General features: G+C 48.6%; 1 protein-coding gene across 1 annotated transcript in view; it reads right to left on the bottom strand.

The window, feature by feature from the left end:
• The window catches only part of LOC107106595, a 450486-nt gene that overhangs the window by 85607 nt on the left and 341753 nt on the right, over positions 1-23126 (bottom strand). The window contains 1 exon segment of the mRNA XM_015406776.1: positions 2156-2279. Within this exon segment, the coding sequence (XP_015262262.1) occupies positions 2156-2279 (124 nt within the window).

Here is a 23126-nt window from a genome sequence, read left to right as displayed (position 1 = left end):
TGGTGTTAAAGTTGTGAGCGAGGGATTTGGCTACTGCATACATTAGTTTGCTCTGGAGCCATCTTTCCTGAGCCAAGACAAAAATGTGTGAGCCAGAGGCTAAAAAAATGTGAGCTAGCTCACACTAACTCAGCTTAGAGGGAACACTGCTCTGGAGTGGGGTATAGTTCAGTGTGAACATCTGAGTGTAAACTCACACTAGTGCCTCCATTCCCTACAGCCAACACTCCTCGTGAAGCTTCTTTTAGGACCAGATGTCACGCAGGTATTATTCTCATTGGCCGGAATAACATTCCTAAGTGTGTGCACTGAACACAAAACCACTGAAGTTCCACAATGACTTTTCTAAAGCAGTCTTCTTTTAGTCATTTACTCCTGTGCAAAAAAAAACCCCAAAACAAAACACGCACAACTATGTACAATACACGCAGCAGGTCTGACCAAGTAGATGCCCGATAGCTGTATCTCTGCCTCCCCCTCCTGACCAGTTACTGACATGCCGATATCCTCAGAGGCAGCCGTGTTCTTGGTTTGGCACTCGGGAGAACAGTCAGAATGCAATGCCCGCTGCCGCCAAGCAAGATCCTATGTTTATCCAGAATGAAGTTCCAGTTACCAAAATATCTGGTGCCTCCCTGCCACAAACGTTCTTTCTCCCGCTTTTTATTTCTTTTTAAAGAGGCCTTATGTGATTTTGATCACCCCTCTCGGGTCGGGACAAAGAAAAGACTTGACAAACGGGAATTGTGTTAGAGCTTTCCCAAGAACACACAGGAACTGACTCTTTCAAGGTCGTTCCAGGAAAGCGCAGAGGAAAAACATCAGCCTCTTTAAGATGAAGGGGGCAAGAAGGAAACGGTAAAAGAGAGAGAAGCTCCAGGAAGCCTCGGTTAGCATTTAGTCGATACACACTGGCTGGTGCGGCAACTGAGTTTTAAGTTTCAAAAAAGTTGCCAGAAAAAAGATTTGGGGAAGGGGGGGGGAACACTGGAATGGAACCGCTTGGAAAGAATATGACGTCGAAGAAACAGAGCAAAGGAACCATTTTCCAGTTACAGACTAAACAGCGAGCACAGAAATTTCAGTCATGTCTATCTAAGGTGGAAATAACTTGACAGTCTCTAGATTCGAGTCGAGACAGACAACATTTCCGGGGGCCTGAGCTTTCGAGAGTCAGACGCTCCCCTCATCGGGTACAAGTAGGGATGCAGATCTCGGCGTCCTTCTATCCCAGTCAAAGGGTGGGAGGGGCGCTGCAAAGGAGGAGCCAGGATGCAGGGCTCCAATGCAAGATCTTATCAGTTTAATTCAGAGCAAGGGAGAACTATTTAGGGGCATAAAATTAACATCTGTAAAAAGAGAAGAATCCAATGTCCCTATTCAGCCCTGGGGGGTCCACTGTTCTGACTAGGGACGTCCGGGTTCTGCTTCACTCTGGCTGCTTACGTTTTGCCGGGTCCCTCTGCCTCCTGAGTCCCTTCGCTGCAACAGCCATCCCACCTTGTGACTGGGATGTAAAGACTCCGAGATCTCCAGTCCGACTCGTCGGGCTCTTTTTGTAGCAGGAACTCCTTTGCATATTAGGCCACACACCCCTAATGTAGCCAATCCTCCAAGAGCTTACAGAGCTCTTCTTACAGGAGCTACTGTAAGCTCTTGGAGGATTGGCTACATTAGGGGTGTGTCGCTTAATATGCAAATGAGTACCTGCTACAAAAAGAGCCCTGTAATAGCTCTTTGGCTCTCGAAAGCTCACACCCTGAACATCTTTGTCGGTCTCTAAGGTGCTCCCCTACTCAAATCGAGCTGTTCGACCACAGACAACATGGCTACCCTCTGAGACTTCACCATCCAGGCTGTCTTTGGATTTAAATATCTGGCAGGCCGCGGAGAGCTCCCGGGGAGCCGCCCCGAGGGTTACGCAAGGAGTTCAGAGCAGAGACAGTCCCTCCGCAATATGGGTCATTTTACGTCTCCCGAGGCTCTCGGCCTAGGCTCCGGGCAGGGAAGTCTTCCCATGCCGAGGGGTCCCTCCTCAACCTGTCGTCGACGCATCGTCTTCCCCGTGGGTCCTCCTGTGGGCCACCAGGGTCGAGTAGTAGGCGAAGCTCTTCCCGCAGGTCACGCAGATGTACAGGTTCTCCCGCGTCTGGACCTTCACCCCCGTGTGGATCTTCTCGTGGCTCTCAAAGTGACTGCGCTGGCTGAAGGTCTTCCCGCAGTAGATGCATTCGTACAGCCGCTCTCCCGTGTGCATCTTCTGGTGGGCGCGGATGGACCTGGCGTCGTAGTTTTTGCCACAGACGCAGCACTGGTAGATCTTCCAGTCGGTGACGGTCGCCTTGCACGGCGTGAGGACGGACTTCCAGCGGAACGTTTTCCCGTAGCCGGTCCAGACCTCTTCTCTTTCCCCGGCCGCCTCGTGCCCAGAGGCCCCTCCGGTCTCCTCCTCTCTGCCCAGCGCCAGCCCCGGCGCTTCCCCTTCTCCCGACTTCCCCGGTTTCTCTTCCGACTTCACAGCTGGCGCCTTGCAACGTGCAGAGGAGGGGGAATCTGAAAGGAAACCAGTCCCTGCGTGAAGGAGAGCCACATGCGAAATCCCAGAAATCGTTATGAAGGTGAGAGAGATTTCCTCCCACCCAGACAAACTTAAGCGGAAAGATTTCTCCTCAGGGCGCCATCTGTCTCTTTCTCCCTTCAAATCCCTCTTCGTCAGAGGATGCCCTTTTGGCTTCACCCACAAGCCCCAACTGAACCACAGTCTGCAAATGAGGCAGGATATGTAGAAAGGGAGCTGCATGTAAGGAGGAGAAAGGATTGGACTGGAGATTGGACTTATACCCTGCCCTTCACTACCCGAAGGAGTATCAGAGCGGTTTACAATCTCCTTCCCCTTCCCCTCCTCACAACAGACACCCTGTGAGGTAGGTGGGGCTGAGAGAGCTCTTTCATGAGAGCACAGCTCTGAGAGAACCTGTGACTGACCCAAGGTCACACCAGCAGCTGCATGTGGAGGAGTGGGGAATCGAACCCGGTTCTCTCAGACTGGAGTCCATGCTCCTAACCACTACACCAAACTGGCTCAGGGAAAGTGTGCTGCCATTCGCTCCCTAGTCCCACTCACTGTCTCTCTTCAGGCTGGTGTCAAGGGTTGGCACTGCTTGGCATATGAAAAAGCCCAGGGCCCAGCAGGAGTTCCACCAGGTAATTTGCTGCGGGGCCCAGCCTGGGCAATCTGCTTAGCAGTTGCTGCTCAACAAGCTGCACTGGGGCCACCACTGGTCCCAGTGAACCCTCCCTTCACAGTCTGCCCTCCCAGTCTGCCCTGATCTCTGGACAGCAACGGCATCAGTCGCTGAGCCAGAGGGACAAGACCGCTTCAGATGGCTGTGTGATGCTGATTTGTTGCTGGCTGCACCCCAAACTTGTCCCAGCCTACCCTGCCAAGGTGGCGGGGCCGATCCAGGGGAGCACGGAGCCCCAGTGAGAGAGCCAGGAAGAGGACATGACTGAGTCAGGCTGCTCCTGGGCTGAGCTCTGTCATGCTATGGATGTACGGACATGAGAGAAGCCACACCGGATCAGGCCAGTGGCCCATCCAGTCCAATGCTCTGTGTCACACAGAGGACAGACTCCAGGTGCCGTCAGGAGGCCCACCAGCAGGGCCAGAACTCAAGAATCCCTCCCCCCCAAGCACCCAGGATACAGAGCATCACTGCCCCAGACTAATCCCTCTGTGCTTTGTAGCCAAGAGCCCCTCATGGACTCTGCTCCAGATATTTATGCAATCCCCTCTTGAAGCAGTCTGTGCCCTGTAGCGACAACCACTTCCTGCAGCAGTGAATTCCATGTGATGAGCTGTCTAGGCAGTGCAGGGCCAAAGCCCTTCAAATCCTTGTTTGTGGCTTCCTAATGCTGGCACTAAGGGATGATGGGCTGGAAGCAGGAGGAGCCGGGAGTGACTGCAGCAGCACATCCCGTGAGAGGTCAGTTCTCGTCATGGGGTTTGTGCCGCTTCCTGCCCAGGCCTCAAAAGGGTCCACGATTCAAGCCAGGGGGGGGTTAGGCAGTGCTGAGTCTCCGGATGCCCAGAAACAGGGCAGGAGACAGAAAGAAGCCCTTCAGGGGTGTCAAACATACGGCCCTCGGGCTGGAACCGGCCCATCCAGGGCTCTTATCCAGCTCACGAGCAACTGGTTGTTGCTGTTATTGCCAGATGACAGAGGCTGTGCATTATGTCCCTGTACACTGTCCCGGTGCTAATGAGTAATGGGCGGTGAAAGTGGGAGAGTGGGCATCAGGGAGATACTTTGAGGAAATACTGTAAGTGTGTTAATGTTTTAAGCATGTTTGTATTTTGAGTACAAAAATAGTATTGTTAATTGAATTTGCGTTTGCCCTTTATAAAGCTTATATCTCCAGTACCTGACATTATGTTTTATGGCACACATGGCCCGGCCTGACAAATTAACATTTATGCCAGATCTGGCCCTCGTAACAAATGAGTCTGACACCTCTCCTTGTTCTAAACAAACTACGAAATAAGCCCTAGAGAGGCGAATAGGGTGAAAAGCACCCCTTTCCCTTCTCCGTACTCAGGCCTGCTCGAAGGGGCCACGGACCTCGTCCCCGCCCCTGACAAGGAGATGGACATCGCGGTGTCCCCTAGCACTGAACAGGGCGACACAGGGGCTCGTGGTTTGCTTGGAAAACTGTTCATTTATTCAGACTTCTGTCCCACCCCTCCCCACATTGTAGGCTCAGGGTGGGTTCCAGACATTCAGATCTGCAATTACTGCAGATTTACAATACGCAATAAAACATAGATCAACAATCCCGTAAAATCGATAAATCATTAAAAAACGGTTATCATCAAAGTCACATTTTAACCATTGTTTCCCATATTCCGCCTACCTGGATTGCAGGTTGTTCCCGGTTCTTCTTTTGGGAGTCTGACTAACACAGACCCGCTTGGAAAGGCACGGCTCTGCTGCGCTCCCCCTGCAGCCATCTCAGGCGCTTCCGCGAGTGACTCTTCCTCGCTCAGGGCCTCCGCTTTGATCTCCCTCGTGGCCTCATCACCTTTTGGGGTAGAAAATCCAAGAGGAAAAGGACTTGTGCTAGCGCCCAGAAGGGTTTTCCTTTTAAAAGAAAGTAGGGACTAGAATGGGCTCAGCCTGTCTCCTGGTGGCCCCGTTCGAGAGGTGTTTGTGTACACCGGGGGCACATTCAAAAACGCGACCTCTCCCATACCCCTAAAAGGAGGTGGACGTTGCAGCGTTCCCTTGCACTGAAGGTGACGCAGAGGCTCATGCTTTGCTCTGAAAACGATTATAATTGATTCTCTGTGAGAACGTGATTTTCCTTGACCTGGATGGCCCAGGCTAGACTGATCTCGTCAGACCCTGGAAACCCAGCAGAGTTGGTCCTCCTTCATCCTTGGCTGGGAGACCGCCAAGGGAGTACAGGGTTGGTCTGCAGAGGCAGGCAATGGCAAACCACCACTGAACATCTCTTGCTTTTGATCACCTGTAGAGGTCGCAATGTCTGCTGTGACTCAACAGCCTTTTCCACCTGTGGCGTGGTGATCAGACTAGGATCTGGGAGACCTAGGTTTGAAGGCCCACTCTGCCGTGGAAGCTCACTGGGTGACCCTGGGCCAGTCATACACACTCAGCCCGATCTCATCAGACCTCGGAAGCTAAGAGGGGTCGGCCTTGGCTAGTTATTTGGATGGGAGACCTCCAAGAAATACCAGGGCTCTGTCAGGTCCCCAGTCAATTCACTCTCCACACACACTACTGGCAGTGTAATGCTTTATTAGAGATATGAAGGTGCTGTGCGTTCCAGAGCTTTCGTTAGGACTGAAGCAAGACGCGGGAAAAGACAAGATATAGGTAAAACCCCCAAATTTCACACATTCACACGTCATACCTAGATCTTAGCGTTTCTATGGCAACCGGGAAAGATATGTTGGCCCTATCTAAGCTAGCCTGGCATACAGATCTCCAAGGACAGTCTCAGGAGAAACTATCTTGGGGCTCGCTTAGAGAAAGTTACAAGCGACTACTCCCAAGCACTCCAACAACATTCACACACACTCCAGGAATGCGCCACGACAAGCGAAGGCAAAGGTACATTGATAAGAACCAGAATGGCTGAAATCGGAAGTAATTAGGAAGCGGCCTGTACTGGCCTGAGCTTGACAGGCTGTGACGCAGAGGCCGGCAATGGCAAACCAGTGACCGGGGAAAAACCCCACAGGGGAAAAAAAACCCAGTCATAAATGCTCACAGGAAAGAAGCCCACAGGGAAAAATACCATGTCAAGCACCACAGATATTTATAATTTGGGATAACCATTCATCTCCATTTATGAGAATGAACAGGTATTACCTATATTTGATATTGTTATTTTAAGATTAAAACATGTCATATTCACATGCAACAATTTGTGTTGTGATTTTATCAAGTATAATTAAATAATAATTTTGCTGTTTTATTACGAAATTACTTAATTGCTATACAAAAGTGGCCTGTATGAAGAGGGCTTTAATGCTCTTGAGTGCAAAGGCTTGGAAGGGAAAATACAGGAAATAAAAGGGACCATTTTGTTATCAATGAACTTTATTAAGGAGGAAAAACAATAACAACAGAAATTAAACTCTATATAGAAATATTTTAAAATAAAATTAAGAAGAAGAGATTGGATTTATACCCCGCCCTTTGCGACCCGAAGAAGTCTCAGAGCATCTTACAATCCCCTTTCCCTCCACACAACAGACACCCTGTGAGGTAGGTGGGGCTGAGAGAGCTCTCCCGAGAACTGCCCTTGAGGGAACAGCTCTGAAAGAACTTATGACTGACCCAAGGTCACACCAGCAGCTGCACATGGAGGAGTGGTGAATCAAACCCGATTCTTCCAGATTAGATTCCACACTCTTAACCACTACACCAAACTGGCTCTTTAAATTTATTAATACCTTAAATTTCTTAATTTAACCATTTGTCAACCTTTGTAATGTTGGTATGAAGTAATCTCTAAAGTAAAGACAGAAAGATGTTAAATTAAATTATGTATAGTCTGTCTAATATACACAGCTTTTGAACACCTTATATGGCTTAAAATTCTTAATACTTAATATGATTTACTTATTTTGTTATTAAAATTAAAACCATAAGATAACAACACCATAAGAGAACATTAAAATAAATCGATTTCCTGGCTCGATTTCCCTTCACTTGTATTTTAGCAAATATAGTGTGGTACACCCGGTGACCGCGACAAAAGACTACCTAATCCTAATAGTAAAAGCAACAAATATTTAACAACATTTAATAACAACAACAACAATAATTTAATAACACCAATAACGCAGATATAATTCTTCATTGCAAATTAGCCAATCTCCTTAAGTAATTAAGTTTATCTTCCACCTGCTCATACTGCTGCACAGAAGCGGCAACCAAGTCATGCAGTGCCTCATATTTCCTTTTTTTCACCTCTAGGCGACCTGCCTGTGCATTAGCCAGTGTTAGCTTGTGGCAAGCCAGGTCCCTCTGCAGTCCGTCAAATAGAGACCACACACTGGGATGGCTGCAGTGGAATAGGGAATTGAGAGCACTGTGAAATCCCTCACAACAGTTTGTAGTTTTTGGCGACCGTTCCAGGGCTGCATCATGATGATTCCATATTCTTATCGGAAACGGAGGATCTCTGCCTGCTGCGCCCTCAATGTATGTCGAAAAGAAGTACGTGAGCACCTCACTGTAGCTGTCTTCATCTGGAAATGTGGCCGCCAGCTCATCAAAAACGGTTCTCACATCATGGATCGGGACAAAGGCTAACGCAGCAAGAGATTTCAGTGTAATTTTTATGTTCATATTAGTTTCATATTCAGTCTTCAAGCCAATACTGTTGATTTTCCTGGCGAGGCTCTGACACAGGTGAAAGTAACACCCTTTGACCTCAGCGTGTGGAAAGGCAATCCTCGCTGCATTCATACAAGCCTTCTCAAAATCGACCAACACCTTTTGAGGTGCCAGATCTGGAATCAATAGCTTCATTATTTCAAACATTCTGGTATAGGTGTCCATGTTCTTTTTTTGAAGTAAAATGTAAATACATGGTGGATATGAATTACCCACCTTGGCATGCCATGTGTATAATTGGTAACATATATTTGGCGCTTTGTCAAAGGTGCCATCTCCATAGATGGTGTCTTTGTCTAATTCGAGCATGAGATCTCTATTGCCTAAAACCAGAATTCCGTCTGGATTTCCCACACTGGAATCGTAAAGAATCATTTGCCTATACTTCTCAGGAATGTCAGAATTCATGGTTTCTGGGTTAGGCAAATTACTGCCTGTTCTGTGATAGTGAAGGCTTCTCGCAAGGGATGATTGCCTGGGCATATGAGCCAATATATCATTATTTAACCCCGACAACACATTTCCCATCACACTGTGAGGAGTAGCACTTACTGCTCTCATGTCTTGCCTCATTTTGCTTCTGGCAACGTTAGCGGCTGCTTTTTGAGGACAGGAGTCGTGACAATGTTCTGTTGGTTCCTGAACTATGTTGCCATCTTTTGTTTTTATAATCGAATGGCACTTTATGGAGCGATTCTGTCTGCATCTCCAAGTCACCACTCCATTGATTGTGCGAAAAGAGAGATATTCAAACCCCAAGTAAATCATAACTTTGTTGTTCTTCTGGCTTCTCGAAAACTCCATTGTTTGCACTATGAGAAAAAAATAAAGCTATAAAGTAACCCAGGAGTTGGAAATAAGGGATGTTTAGGGCCTCCTTTCCTAAAGCTCCCCCCCTCCCAAAATCACATACCTTGGCTGAAGTCAAGTAACTGTTTATTACAACCGGGAGAATACAACTGGGCACATGGGGGTAGTCCACTCCCCACCTACGTAAAAAGTCCTGCTTTCTTCTGGACCTGGATAATTAACAGGCCTGGGCCACACCAGGTTAATACTTTTATATCTCTGATCCCATTGGGCAACTCAAAGACAAGCCCCTCCCAACTGTGGGGTTCTTCCTGTGTTAGTTATGTTACCCAGCCCCCTCAGCTGCTGCCACTGCCGCCTCCTCCTTCTCTTTCCTAAATAGTAGAAGTAGTTAAGGCCTCATAGATCTATGAAGCTAAGCAGGGCTGACTCTGGCAAGTACTTGGAAGGAAGACATCAATAAACATAGCTGTGATTAACAAAAAATGGTAGTTGTAATTGTAATGAATAAAAAATGGTATTTTTCCATGTGAGCTTTTTCCCACGCGGGCGTTTTTCTGTATAGGCTTCTTTCCATGTGGGCTTCTCCCCATGTGGACATTTTTCCCTGTGGGCTTTCTTCTTGTGAGCATTTATGAATGTGATTTTTTTTCCTGTGGGCTTTTTTCATAGAACCATTGTGACAATAAAAACGGAGGTTAGCTAAATACTCTACAGCAATATCTAATATCTGTTGGCAATGTAAGCAAAATGTAGGTACGTACTTCCACATGTGGTGGACATGTAGTAAAGCAAAGAAATATTGGCTGATGATTCAATAAATATTACTGGAAATTATTGAATGTTTAATACCATTAAAACCAGAATTCCTTCTTAACATGATACCAGAAGTGTATGAAAAAATAGATAAATTTTGCTGATTCATAGTGTAACTGCTGCCAGAATGCTTTACGCCAAATACTGGAAAACAGATAAAGTACCAGAATTCATAGAAAAAATGTTTAATGTTGCTGAAATTGATAAATTAACTATGTTAAAAGGGAAAGAAGAATCCTTTTTTGAAAATAACTGGAGAAAGATGAATAATTGGATGACTCAAAGTTTGAAAGGTTAGGTTAAAAAGATTCGTTTGATACTGTGACAACACTGGGGGAAGCTTCTCTTACGATGAGCATTTTTTTATATAATTGAATGTGTTTTGTTTGTTATAATGAAAACTCAATAAAAAGTTATCAAAAAAAAATGGAGGAGAGGCAAATGATGGAGGGTCCCCCCACCCCGTGAGGAGAAAGGCAGGATAGAAATCTAGTAAATAAATTAATAAATACATTATTTAAATTCGAGCCACTGTTTCCCATATTCTACATACATGGACTGCAGGTCGTTCCTGGCTCTTCCTTTGGAAATCTGACTACTGCCGACCCGCTTGGAAAGGCAATACTCTGCTGGGCTCCTCCTTCTGCAGGGGCAGCCACTTCCGCGAGGGACTCTTCCTCACTTAGGTTCTCTTCTTTGATCTTCCTCACAGTCCCGCCACCTTTTGGGGTAGACAATCCAAGAGGAAATTAATATCTGTGCTACTCTTAGAAAGACTTAACTTTTGTAAGAAAGACCTGAATGGCTGTGGGCACCTTTGGAATTCTGACAGTGCGGTGTGTGCTTCAACAAAATGGCCACCATGGGAGATGCAACCACACACACATACACATGAAGCCCAAGTTCGCGAGACAAGAGGACTAATTTTTTTTAAATGCACTAGAAAAGAGGAGTGAGAAAGAGAACAGAACCTACACCGCGGTGGTACCTGCTGCCAAGACATCATTATTTTAATTGGACACCACAATTTAAGAAGGATACAGACAAGCTGGAACGTGTCCAGAGGAAGGCAATGGAAGGTAGTGAGGGGTCTGGAGACCAAGTCCTGTGAGGAAAGGTTGAAGGAGCTGGGCATGTTTAGCCTGGAGAGGAGACGACTGGGAGGTGATATGATAACCATCTTCAAGCACTTGAAGGGCTGTCATAGAGAGGATGGTGCAGAGTTGTTTTCTGTTGCCCCAGAAGACCAGACCAGAACCAACGGGTTGAAATTAAACTAGAAGAGTTTTCGGCTAAACATCAGGAAGAACTTCCTGACAGCTGGAGCGGTTCCTCAGTGGAACAGGCTTCCTCGGGAGGTGGTGGGCTCTCCTTGTTTGGAGGTTTTTAAGCAGAGGCTAGATGGCCATCTGACAGCAATGCTGATCCTGTGAACTTAGGCGGATCAGGAGAGGGAGGGCAGGACGGGTTGTATCAGTGCCTAGTTCTCATGGCCCTTTATTGCACGCCCAGGAAAATGCTGATTGCCACTTTGGAGGTCAGGAGGCAATTTTTCTCCAGGCTAGTTTGGCCGGAGATCCTGGAGATTTTTGTATCTTCTGGGCATGGAACAGCAATCACTGGGGGTGTGGGGAGGGGGAGGTATTCGTGAATTTCCTGCATTGTGCAGGGGGTTGGACTAGATGACTCTGGAGGGCCCTTCCAACTCTATGATTCTGACATATGTTTATCCAATCCCTTCTTGAAGCTGTCTGTGCTACACAGAGGCAGGCAATGGCAAATCACCTCTGCATGCCCCTTGCCTTGATGACCTATGGGGTCATAATAAGTCAGCTGCAACTTGATGGCATTTTCCACCTCCCTTGAGTACACTCTTTAAATTATAACTGCTGTCTTCCATATTCTACCTACCTGGATTGCAGGTTGTTCCGGGTTCTTCTTTTGGATCTCCGACTAAGCCAGGCTCACCTGGAGAAGAAAGACTCCCCTGAGCTCTTCCTTCTGCAGTTGCAGGTGACTCCATGAAAGAGTCTTCCTGACTTAGATCCTCCTCTTTGATCTCTCTCACAGGATCCTCCTCTTTGATCTCTCTCACGGGATCCTCCTCTTTGATCTCTCCCACAGTCCCACCACCTTTCAGGGTAGGCAGAAAAAACAACAACAAGATGGATGGATGAATAAAGAAGAGAAGAAGAAGAGATTGGATTTATACCCCGCCCTTCACTCAGAGTCTCAGAGCGGCTTACAAACTCCTTTCCCTTCCCCTCCCCACAACAGACACCCCGTGAGGTAGATGGGGCTGAGAGAGCTCTGAGAGAACTGATCTTTCAAGGACAGCTCTTGTCAGAACTATGGCTTGCCCAAGGTCATCCAGCAGCTGCAAGTGGAGGAGTGGGAAATCAAACCCGGTTCTCCCAGATTAGAGTCTGCACACTTAACCACTACACCAAACTGGCTCTCAATGGGGAGAGAGAGAGAGTGAGTGAGTGAGGGATACAGATATCTGTGCCAGTCCCAGAAGGATTTCAACTTGAAAAAAAGAAAGTAGGGCCGGCATGGGCTCAAATACCTTCCTGCTGTGCCAGCGGAGAATATTTTTACATAGGGGTGCATTAAAACAAAGCTGACCCTCCCATTTGTCGTCTGCAATGGTTCTGTCCACCCTGCCACATCCAGAGCGTAAGCACGTACGCCCACACAACACTGGCCTTACCCAGTGTGGGATCGCTGTCCTCTTCCTGCTTGATCTCCCTGGAGGGCGGCCTCTGGCAAGAGTCGGGCCGGGGCTCCTCTGCCTTGAGGATACTGGCTGCCTCTTTCTGGAGCGCTCCCTGCTTCTGCAACAAACAACAAGGATGCCCGTTTAGGGCAGAACGAACTGGAATGTGATGGGACGCAGCACACACAGAGAGCCTCAAGGCCATGGGACACTGGCAGGGGAGAGAAGGGGGGTGCTCGACCCTTCTCCTTCCCCCACCCCCGATTCCAGCTGTTCTCTTCTCACAACGGAGATGGCAGAGCTGAGAAAAGTGTGACAGAAGGCAACTAAAGCGATTGTAAAATCGGAGCATCTTATCTGCAGGATCGGAGTTTGGGGCTCTCCAGTTTGCAAATAAAGACCGCTAAGTGTGTGGGGGTGTGTGTGTTAGGCCCTGACTTGGATGGCCCGGGCTAGCCCGATCTCAGAAGTTAAGCAAGATCACCCTGGTTAGTATTTGAACGGGAGACCGCCAAGGGTCGCTATGCAGAGGCGGGCGAGGGCAAACCACTTCCGTCTGTCTCGTGCCTTGAAAGCTCTCCAGGGTTGCTGTCAGTCGTCTGTGACTGTAGGGCACTCCCCATCACCAAGGGGGTGGGAGAAATTCAGGGTGGATATTGCCTCCTGTTAAAATGCCTATTCACTTGTGGAGCCCTCCTGTTTGGAGGCCGTTCACCTTTGGCCAATTACCTGTGGGGGACACAGAACAACAGGCAGGGCACCTTGGCCTTGGTGCCCCTCCTGGTGGTCCCAGATCAGAAATATGCCCAATGGGGGAAAACAGGTTGCGAGAAGACCTTGGGAGCATGAGGCTAAAACACACAAATCATCCCTGTCTTACTGGTTCACCACCCCCATCCTCTCTTTTACTGCCTCCCCCAGCTCAGTACTATCCATAGTTACCAAGAACAGGGGTAGTTTGGCCCAGACAAGGGCCTGATCCAGCCATTTCTTTTGCACCTGCCTAACACTGGCTTTCGAGCAAGGAAAACCTTTATCTTTACCTTTTAACACTTGCATTGAGCCAACTCCGGCCACAAACTGGCTTTGGTAGCCAGACAGGGTTTGAGGTCACCATAACCTCGATTATTTGACACTGTCAGGACTTGAACCTTGTGCAGGCAAAGCAGGGGCTCTCCCCCGAGGCACAACAAGTCCCCAAGATGGGGGGAGAGTGCAGGGAAGAAAGGGCCGATCGCAGGCAGAATAAGGAACTCATCGTCTGAGTGTCCTTTCTGTTGGATACTGTAACTCTGCATGCAAGAGGATGTGGGAGGGAAAGGGTTAAGAGCATTCTCTCACTGGGGTACACTCGGCAGTTGGCCCCCAACCTTCTCATTGGTTGGATGTCGAGCCTCTTTGGCCCTTGGTCGCCTTCTGTTTTCATCTTATATAGGACCTCTCTTCTTCTCTCTCTTACCTGGCCTTGAAGCTGTAGCGAGTTAACCTTTTGGAAGCTGATCTGTTCACTACAAGTTAAATGTACCTACACGGATATGTCATGTAAGACGTGCCTCTACTTTTGTAAGTAAAATTTCTTTCTCCTGTCAGCACTGGAGTCAGGTCATCTTTGTAATCTGTTTGAACAGCATTTCCCCCTTAACCGGGAAACATGAGGGATCAGGGATACTGTGTAAAGGTTCTGTGCTACCAAGGTGTAAAAAAAAAAATTACATTCCATCCAATTCACACCCTGTATGGAATGGGACAAAACCTGCCTCCCCTTTCGTACCACCGGCCACCGAATGCTCTCACCTTTTGCTCCTGGATGAGCAGAAAGCCCTCCGCGAGGACCACTGCCCGGGGACAGCTGTCCGGGCGATGCGCCTTCACCCAGCTCTGCATTTCTCGGGGCAGGATGGCCAGGAACTGCTCCATGATCACCTGCTCCAGGATCTGCTGCTTGGTGCGTTTCTCGGGCTGCAGCCACTGGCGGCACAGCGTCCCGAGCCGGACGGAAGTCAGCGTGGGCCCCACGGCCTCGTAGTAGCAGAACTCCCGGAACCTCCGGCGCTCGGCGTCCCAGCTGAACGTGTCCTCGCCCGGGATCACCTCCTCGCGTCCGACCTCGACTGGGAACTCGCCCTTTGCTATCTTGCAGACAGTCTTGCCCACGGCCAACGGGGTGGCTTGAGGCTCCTTGATGAAGCCAAACAGGAGCGGGGGGATCTCATAGCTTCTCGGCTGCTGACTTCCTTCAAGGGAGGACTGCAAAGAGCCAGCTTGTCCCTGGTCTCCAGAGGGTCTCTGTTCTGAACTGGGGGTCCCAACTACCTTTGGCTGCCGTTGGGCTTCACAGCCCCGCCACAGCTCTTCGTCGGGTTCCTGTTTCACCCGTTCGAGGGCAACTCCTTCCCCAAATTCTTTTGTACTCCCAGCCTGGCCGACGAGACAGGATGGCTCCACTTTGAGCCTCTTCACACCCTGCTCTTGCTCCCAGTCCAAGTGGGCGCGCTGGGCAGATGTCTCTCCGTGCTCTGCTGCCATTTCCCTTGGCTTGCCTGGTGCTACCGGATTGCACTCCTAAAGCCGGTGCCCGTTTCGGTGTGATGCAGCCAAGGTTGACCGTTCGCGGGTGACCCTGGCTAGCAAAAGAGGCTTCTCCCTGCGCAAAGACCATCATCAAGAAAACAGGAGGATTAGGCGATCAGGTGTGGTTGAGGTCTCCGAGGAGGAAGCGCAGACTACTGAGATCTTTGTAGGCTCGACTACCACAGGACAGAGACTCTATTGCCACTTCCCTGCCACTCGAAGCCCAAAAGATCGACCCTAACTAGCGCTTCTCTTTCCAACCACCTCATCTTCTTTATAGCATAACAACAAGCATAAGAATGTAAGAGAAGCCATGCTGGATCCGGCCAAAGGCCCATCCAGTCCAACACTCTGTGTCACACAGTAGACAAAACCCAGGTACTATCAGGAGATCCAGCGGGGGCAGAACTCCAAAAGACCTCCCACTGTGGCCCCCCAAGCGCCAAGAATACAGAGCATCACTTGCCCCAGACAGAGTGTTCCATCTATGCTTTGTGGCTAAAAGCCACCCATGGACCTCTGCTCCATATGTTTACCCAATCTCCTCTTGAAGCTGTCTTTGCTTGAAGCCGCCACCACTTCCTGTGGAAGTGAATTCCACGTGTTAATTACTCTTTGCAAAAGCAACAAAGCAAGGACAGGTGGGAAGGATATCCTTCAGATGTGAATTAAACAATTTGGTTCATGTACTTAATATTATTTATCAATTCTATACTCCTTTTGAGCATTCATAGTGCTTCACACAGTAGCTTATGAGCATTACTATACCACCACCACCACCACTGCAAGGGGGGGGGGCTGAGAGAAAACAGCTTTCCCTAATGCCACCTGGGGATTTCACAGCATTGGCAAGATGTGTACACCCACACACATGTCTGTGTTTAGGTATATACATTCGGTATCTGAAGAAGTGAGCAGTGACTCACAAAAGCTCCTACCCTGCCACCGATTTTGTTAGTCTTTAGTAGCTGCGGTGGCTCAAGTGGTTAAGACACTGAACTGCAGGCTGTGGAAGGTCAGTAGTTCAGCAGTTCGAGACCCGGGTTGCCGCATGATGGCGTGAGCTCCCATCTCTAGTTCCAGCTCCTACCAACCTAGCAGATCGAAAGCAAGAAATTGCAAGTAGATAAATAGGTACCGCTTTGGTGGGAAGGTAACAGCGTTCCGTGCGCCTTGGTGTTTAGTCACGCCGGCCACATGACCACGGAAACGTCTTCGGACAGCGCTGGCTCTTCGGCTTTGAAACAGAAATGAGCACTGCAACCCTGGAGTTGGACTCGACTGGCTTTCGAGCAAGGGGACCTTTACCTTTACCTTAAGGTGCTACTGGACTCTTGCTCTTTTCTACTGCTACAGGCCGACTAACACGGCTTCCCATCTTGGGTATATATATATTTATTTATTTTTGCTGCACTGTTTTCATTTGGGAAGAGCTGAAACTTTCAGGCCCAATTCACATATTACAGGCACAAGAGAGTTAAATACTTTTTCAAGTCCCACTGCAAAGTAATGCACATTGGAGCCAAAAATCCTAACTATAAATACACACTGACCAAGTTAGTACTGGCGGAGACTGACCAGGAGAGAGATCTTGGTGTCCTGGTAAATAACTCCCTGAAAATGTCGATTTAGTGCACGACGGGAATAAAAAAGCCAAATGCTATGTTGGGGATTATTAGGAAGGGAATTGGAAACAAATCTGCTAGTATCATAATGCCCCTGTAGAAATCTATGGTGTAGCTTATTTAGAATACTGCGTACAGTTCTGGTCACTGAACCTCAAAAAACATAGCATTAGGAAAAGTGCAGAAAAGTGCAACTAAAATGTTGAGTGTATTGTTGAGTGAAAGACAGTGTGGTATCTGGTTCAAGTGTCAGACTAGCGTCTGGGAGACCCCGGTTCAGATCCCCATATCGCCACGGAAACTCTCTGGTTGATCTTCAGCCACTCACAAACTCTCAGCCTACCTCACTGGGTTGTTGTGAGAATAAAATTGAGAAGAAGGAGGTAAGGTAAGCCACTTTGGGTCCCCACCAGGGAGAAAGGCAGGGTATAAACGAAGTAAATAATACATAAATTTATAATATACCTTGCCTTAGATTGTCTGTTGTTCGCATTGGTCTCTAATCCTGCAACCCTGTTTCTGTTGCACTGGTAACAGACTGTTTTATGCTGTCTGACTGCCCTGCTGCACAATCTTGTCATCTGCTTTAAGTCGCAGTGCCAAAGGCAGAAAAAGGAAGTGAAATAAATAAAACCATAAACCATGTTACATGATATAACTAGGCTCAACTGAAGAACGAATGGGGCCAAAGAGGTTGTGCTAAAAGCAGCAGAGTAAAGGGAGCCCAGGGTTGCCAACCCCCAGGAGATCTCCCGGAATCATTCACAAGTGGTCTTCACTTCAGACTACAGAGATCAGTTCACCTACTGCAAATGGCTGCTTTGGAGGGTGGGCGTCTATTGGCCCTATTCCCTACTGATGTTCCCCCTCTCTCGGCTCCACCCCCAAATCGTCAGGAATTTTCCAACCCGCAGCTGACAGCCCTAAAATTGGCCTTAGCCCCTTTTGAAGCTACCTAGAAATTATAAGACCCCGGCCGTGCTACATCAAGTCCATCCCTTTCCCCCACTCCCACCAGCCAGCTGTCTCCCACCAGCAGAGCCTGAAAGCAACCGCCTCCGATAAATTCCTATTTAAGCGCCCACTGCGTTTGAACATGGAGGTTCGAGCCCGGGCTCCTCGCCTCCTAACGGTAAGACCGGCACAGCAGCAAATCCTATTCCGTAGCCACGTAACGTGTGGACAAGAACCCCGTCTCCTCCCCACCCACCCCCAGTTCCAGACTCCCTTTGCTTTCCCGGCCCGCACCCCTCCAGCTCCCCACTCACCCACGGAAACCACCCGGCCTCGCTCGTCGGGGAATTCAAAGGCAACTTTCCCACTAGAGGTGGGGCAGGAAGTGACTCCGCGTGGGGCCTCCAGCACAGGCAGACGGTCTAGGCAGCGGAATCGGGACTCGCTCAGCTTAACCCTTGTAGCCCCGACATATACGCTTGGAAAAGAAAAAGATGGCCGTGTTAGGCTGTGGTCACACACACATTTTTTTTTTTTAAGTAGGGCTCTTTTTGGAGCAGGTACTCATTTGCATATTAAGTGACACACCCCTAATGTAGCCAATCCTCCAAGAGCTTACAGTAGCTCCTGTAAGAAGAGCTCTGTAAGCTCTTGGAGGATTGGCTACATTAGGGGTGTGTGGCCTAATATGCAAAGGAGTTCCTGTAGTTTTTCCATAATTACATTCATATATCTCCCCTTGTTTAACAATTTGGGGGGTCAACCTTACAGTTTTTCTTCCTACCATTTTATGGCCTTATGCCATTTCTGGTTAAATTTATTTTCTGTTTTTCCCGCCAAAAACATATTTAATTTATCCATTTCTATTACATCAAAAAGCTTGCTTATCAACTCTTCCTTACTCGGTGTACTGTCCGACTTCCAATTCTTTGCAATACATATTCTCGACATTGTAGCTACATATGCAATAATACATTTTTCATTATATTTAAGGCCATCAGGTGTTATGTTTAATAGAAAGATTTCTGGTTTCAATGGTAAGTCTATTTCTGTAATATCTTTTATCAACTGTTTAGTAATTTTCCAGAATCTTTGTATTTTCTCGCATTTCCACCATATATGGAAATGCGTTCCTATGTTATTTTTACACCTCCAGCAGTTCCCTGAAAGTCACACACACATTAAATCATCCACTTTCCAACTGGATTTTGCCAGTTAGCACAGTAAATAATCAAGTTGGAAAGTGCACTGGGAGTGGATTGAAAGTGGATTATTTAGTGTGTAACAAATTTAGAGTTCAGTGGCACCTTTAAGACCAACAAAGGTTTATTCAAGGTAGGAGCTTATACCTCTAAATTTGGACTCTAAATTTGTTGTACTACTTTAAACCAACAGGGCTAATCAACTGGATCTATTTCGTGTGTGGCCTCAGCCTTTATAGTCTGTCTGTAGCAGTAGAAAAGAGCCAGAGTCCAGTAGCACCTTAAAGACTAACAAAATTGGTGGCAGGTTTCCTGAGTCAGGGCTCACTTCTTCACATACAGCAGTGACTCAAGGAAGCTTATTCTCTGCCACATTTTTTTTAGTCTTTAAGGTGCCACTGGACTCAAACTTTGTTCTTTTCTACTGGAAAGGACCAAGAGGCGAGACTGCAACCATAACTTAGGGTTGCCAGATCCAGGTTGGGAAACTCCTGGAGATTTAGGGGTGGAGCCTGGGGAGGACAGGGACCTCAGTGGGGTGCAATGCCACGGAGTCCACCCTCCAAACTTCCAAAGCATCCATTTTCTCCAGGGGAACTGATCTCTGTAGCTGGGAGATGAGTTGTAATTCCAGGGGGTCCCCAGGTCCCACCTGAAGCCTGATATCCCTGATCGGGGAAAGGGAGTGTTTTTCATCCGGGGGCAGGGTTGCCAACTCCTGGTTGAGAAATATCTAGACATTTTGGGGCGGGAAGTGGAGGAGGGACCTCAGCGTGGTGTAGTGCCACAGAATCCACCTTTCAAAGCAGCCATTTTCTCCAAGGGATCTGATCTCTGTAGCCTGGAGATCAGTTGTTATTCCAGATCTCCAGCCCCTACCTGGAAGTTGGCAACCCCAAGGAGGAGATTTATCCTTAACAAAAGTCACCTTTACAAGGATGGCCCCAGAACAATTTGCAAAACAACAGAAGTGTGGGGGGGGGCCTTTCCAAACAGCCTTGGGGGGGAGAGATCATCCCACAGGGCAGGACCCACCTTTGCAGAAAAAAACGGGGCACTCACATTCTAATACGAACTAAAATGTTTTCAAATGGCTCAGGTAACGTTTTCCCGTTCCAGTGCCTCAGTTTGCCTCTTCAACTGTCACTTTTCTCCAACTGCCATCCCACCTCAGACTTTCCGGACTCTCGGGATTTCCCCAGCCACTCCTCCTGACACATAGTTGGGGGAATCTCCTATGATCTTTCCCCGCAACTCCCCTACAGCTGCTTTTTCAAGGCAGAGCATGTTTGAACACCGCCAGCTGATCAAGACCGCAGCAAAGCATATATAATATGGCGATATCTTGTAACTATCGTCAAAATAATTCAGGGGCCGAGAGCCAAATTAGACACATGATTGGCAACGCTCCCCCTAAGCTGTGGAGTCTTGTGAGCAACAATTCTACTTAGTGAGCTACTGGCATTAAAGTGGTGAGCGAGCGATTTGGCGGCTGCATAAATTAGTTTGCTCGGGAGCCCTCCTTCTTGACCTAAAAAGACAAAAATGTGTGAGCCAGAGGCTAAAAAACAGTGAGCTAGCTCACACTAACTCGGCCTAGAGGGAACACTGACTTGGCATCCTCATGTCTGTAACGAAGACGCCACCGCCATTTCAAATAGGGTTGCCAGTTCTGGTTTGGAAATATCTGGAGCTTTTGGGGGTGGAAGGTGGGGTTTGGGGAGGGGAGGTCCCTCACTGGGTTACAATGCCCTAGAGTCCACCTTCCAAAGTGGCCATTTTCTCCAGGTGAGCTGATCTCTGTCGCCTGGAGAGCAGTCATAACTCCAGGAGATCTCCAGCCGCCACCTGGAAGCTGCAATAAAGAAAGCCAATGCTATGCTGGGGATTATTAGGAAGGGTATTGGAAACAGATCAGCCAATATCATAATGCCCCTATATAAATCAATGGTGTGTGACCTCATTTGGAATACTGTGTGCAGTTCTGGTGGTCACCACACCTTAAAAAGGATATTATAGCTTTGGGGAAAGTGCAGAAAAGGGCAACTCGAATGATAAAAGGGTTGGAACACTTTCCCTATGAGGAAAGGTTAAGGCGCTTAGGGCTCTTTAGCTTGGAGAAACGACGACTGAGGGGTGACATGATTGAGGTTTATAAGATTATGCATGGGAAAGAGCAGGTAGAGAAAGAGGTACTTTTCTCCCTTTCTCACAATACAAGAACTCGTGGGCACTCCATGAAACTGCAGAGCGGTCGGGTTAGAACGGATAAAAGGAAGTACTTCTTCACCCAAAGAGTGATTAACACATGGAATTCACTGCCGCAGGAAGTGGTGGCAGCTACAAGCATGGACGGCTTCAAAAGGGAATTGGATAAGCATATGGAGTAGAGGCCCATCAGTGGCTATTAGCCACAAGGTATAAATAGGGGCTCTGGGGCAAGTGATGCTCTGTCTTCTTGGTGCTTGGAGGTGGGGGGTTTAACAGTGGGAGGGGCTTCTAATGTCCTGGCCCCACTGGTGGACCTCCTGATGGCACTGGTACTTCTGGCCACTGTGTGACACAGAGCGTTGGACTGGATGGGCCTTTGGCTTGATCCAACATTGGCATCTCTTATGTTCTTATGTTCTTATGAAATGCTAATTTCAAAGTGCTTTTAAATTTTAAAAAAACCATTTCAGGATGGCGGCAGCACCTCCATAGCAGACACGAGGACACCGTCCTGTCTAGTTCTGCCCGGAGAAATAAGGAGTTGCTTGTCAGACGACACCTGGTCAAGAAAGGAAAAGGGCTGCCAGCTGGGCAGGAGAAAAATATCTCACCCCTTGAATAGAGACTAAATCTATACAAATAGGCAGCTGAAGCTTTTTAAAACATGTAGACCAGAGGTGTCGAACTCATTTGTTACAAGGGCCGGATCTGACATAAATGTGACTTTGTCGGGCCGGGCCATGAGTACCATAAAACGTAATGCCAGGTACAGGAGATACAAACTTTTTATAGGACAGCAGCTGGTAATCTCTGAGCTGGTGGGTCCTCACCGCAGGAGTCCCATGGGCTGGGAGGAGATGCAGAGGTAAATCCTCATGGGCTGACTGGATAGCCAGCAGTCCACCGCTGGGCAGATGCTCCTGTGCTGCCTGGAGGGTGGGGGCAAACCCCTTCCACAGCCCGCTCCCACTGCCAATGCTGTGAGCCCTGGCCCCGGGGTAAAAACATAAAAGTGGCTGGGTGTGGCGAACTCCCCCCTGCCCACAAGCAACCATGCAAAAGGTCTGGGAAGACAAGTCGAACTAAGCCCCCTGCCTGTGTAAGCAGAGGGGTCCCAGGCCACATGTACGGCGGGACCCAGGCCAAGCAAAACCCGATAAACTGGAGACACCTGTACTACAGCGGCAGCTGCCAACCATGGCTGCCAGGCAATCCATGGCAGGGCAATGCTGGGAATTCAAGCCAGAGATTTGTCAGCAAACTGTGCCAATTCCATGTGGCAATGGCCGGCCCAGACCGAAGGCCACTGGATTATCTGATGGGGGAGCAGGCACTGCGCACATAAGGTCGTGCATGTGGAGTAGGGTTGCCATCCCCAGGTTGGGGCAGGGTTCCCCCCCCCCCGCTTTTGCGGACTCCTCCCCACTGCCAGCTAGTTGGCCGGTGGGGAAGCCCTGCCTCCAACAGTGTCGACAGCAGCTGCCCCTCTCCCTCCCCACCTGCAAGATTTAAAGGGCCCTCCCGATGATCTGCGGGAGCATGTGGCCCGTCAATCAGCTGGAGGGCCCTTTAAATCTCTCAAGAGGGGGAAGGGGCAGCCGCCAGTCCCAGGATGTGGGTGCTGTGTGCCTGAATTCCAAAGCGCCAAGTTCGCCACTTGGAGTTCATCTGTGGGGAGCCCCTGCTTGCAAAAAAACATTTAAAGGGAAGGTTCCGTTTAAATGGCTTTTTTTTTTGCAAGCGGGGGCTGCCAGCACATGAACTCCAAGCGGCAAATTCGCCGTGTGGCACCTGCTTGCAAAAAAACCTCAGTTGGTTGGGTTAGTTCAGTTTGCTCCCATCACTCTTGGCTTGCAGGGGCAATGGTGGATTTCCAGCGACATAAAAATTATTTCCATTGCCACCAAGGCTCATCCAAGACTATCTGGCCTCAAGGCAACAGATACAGACCTTCCCTCCCACTGGCAAAAGACTCCAGTCCAGAGGGAACATGATGTACAGTTAGCTTATGGAACTCACCGCTGCTGTGGCTCTGACCTATTATCTGTCTTAACAACAGTAAACTCAATAGCTGAACACAGCTCAATAGGGGAGCAACCCAGGGTCGACGAAAGCCTTGAAAGGTGTTTTGGGTCACTTAAGAGATTCTTCAGAGATATAGGGTTTCTTGGAAGGAAGGAAGGAAGGAAGGAAGGAAGGAAGGAAGGAAGGAAGGAAGGACCGACCTCTAGGTGGCACAGAATATTGAAGCCAGTAAGAAGGGAGAAAGAGAAACGGGGGAGGTGGG

The sequence above is a fragment of the Gekko japonicus genome, unplaced genomic scaffold, assembly GCF_001447785.1.
Source record: "Gekko japonicus isolate JY-2015 unplaced genomic scaffold, Gekko_japonicus_V1.1 scaffold542, whole genome shotgun sequence".
NCBI lineage: Eukaryota > Metazoa > Chordata > Lepidosauria > Squamata > Gekkonidae > Gekko > Gekko japonicus.
The sequence above is the reverse complement of the archived record's forward strand: the minus strand, read 5'-3'. Positions and strand labels throughout refer to the sequence as shown.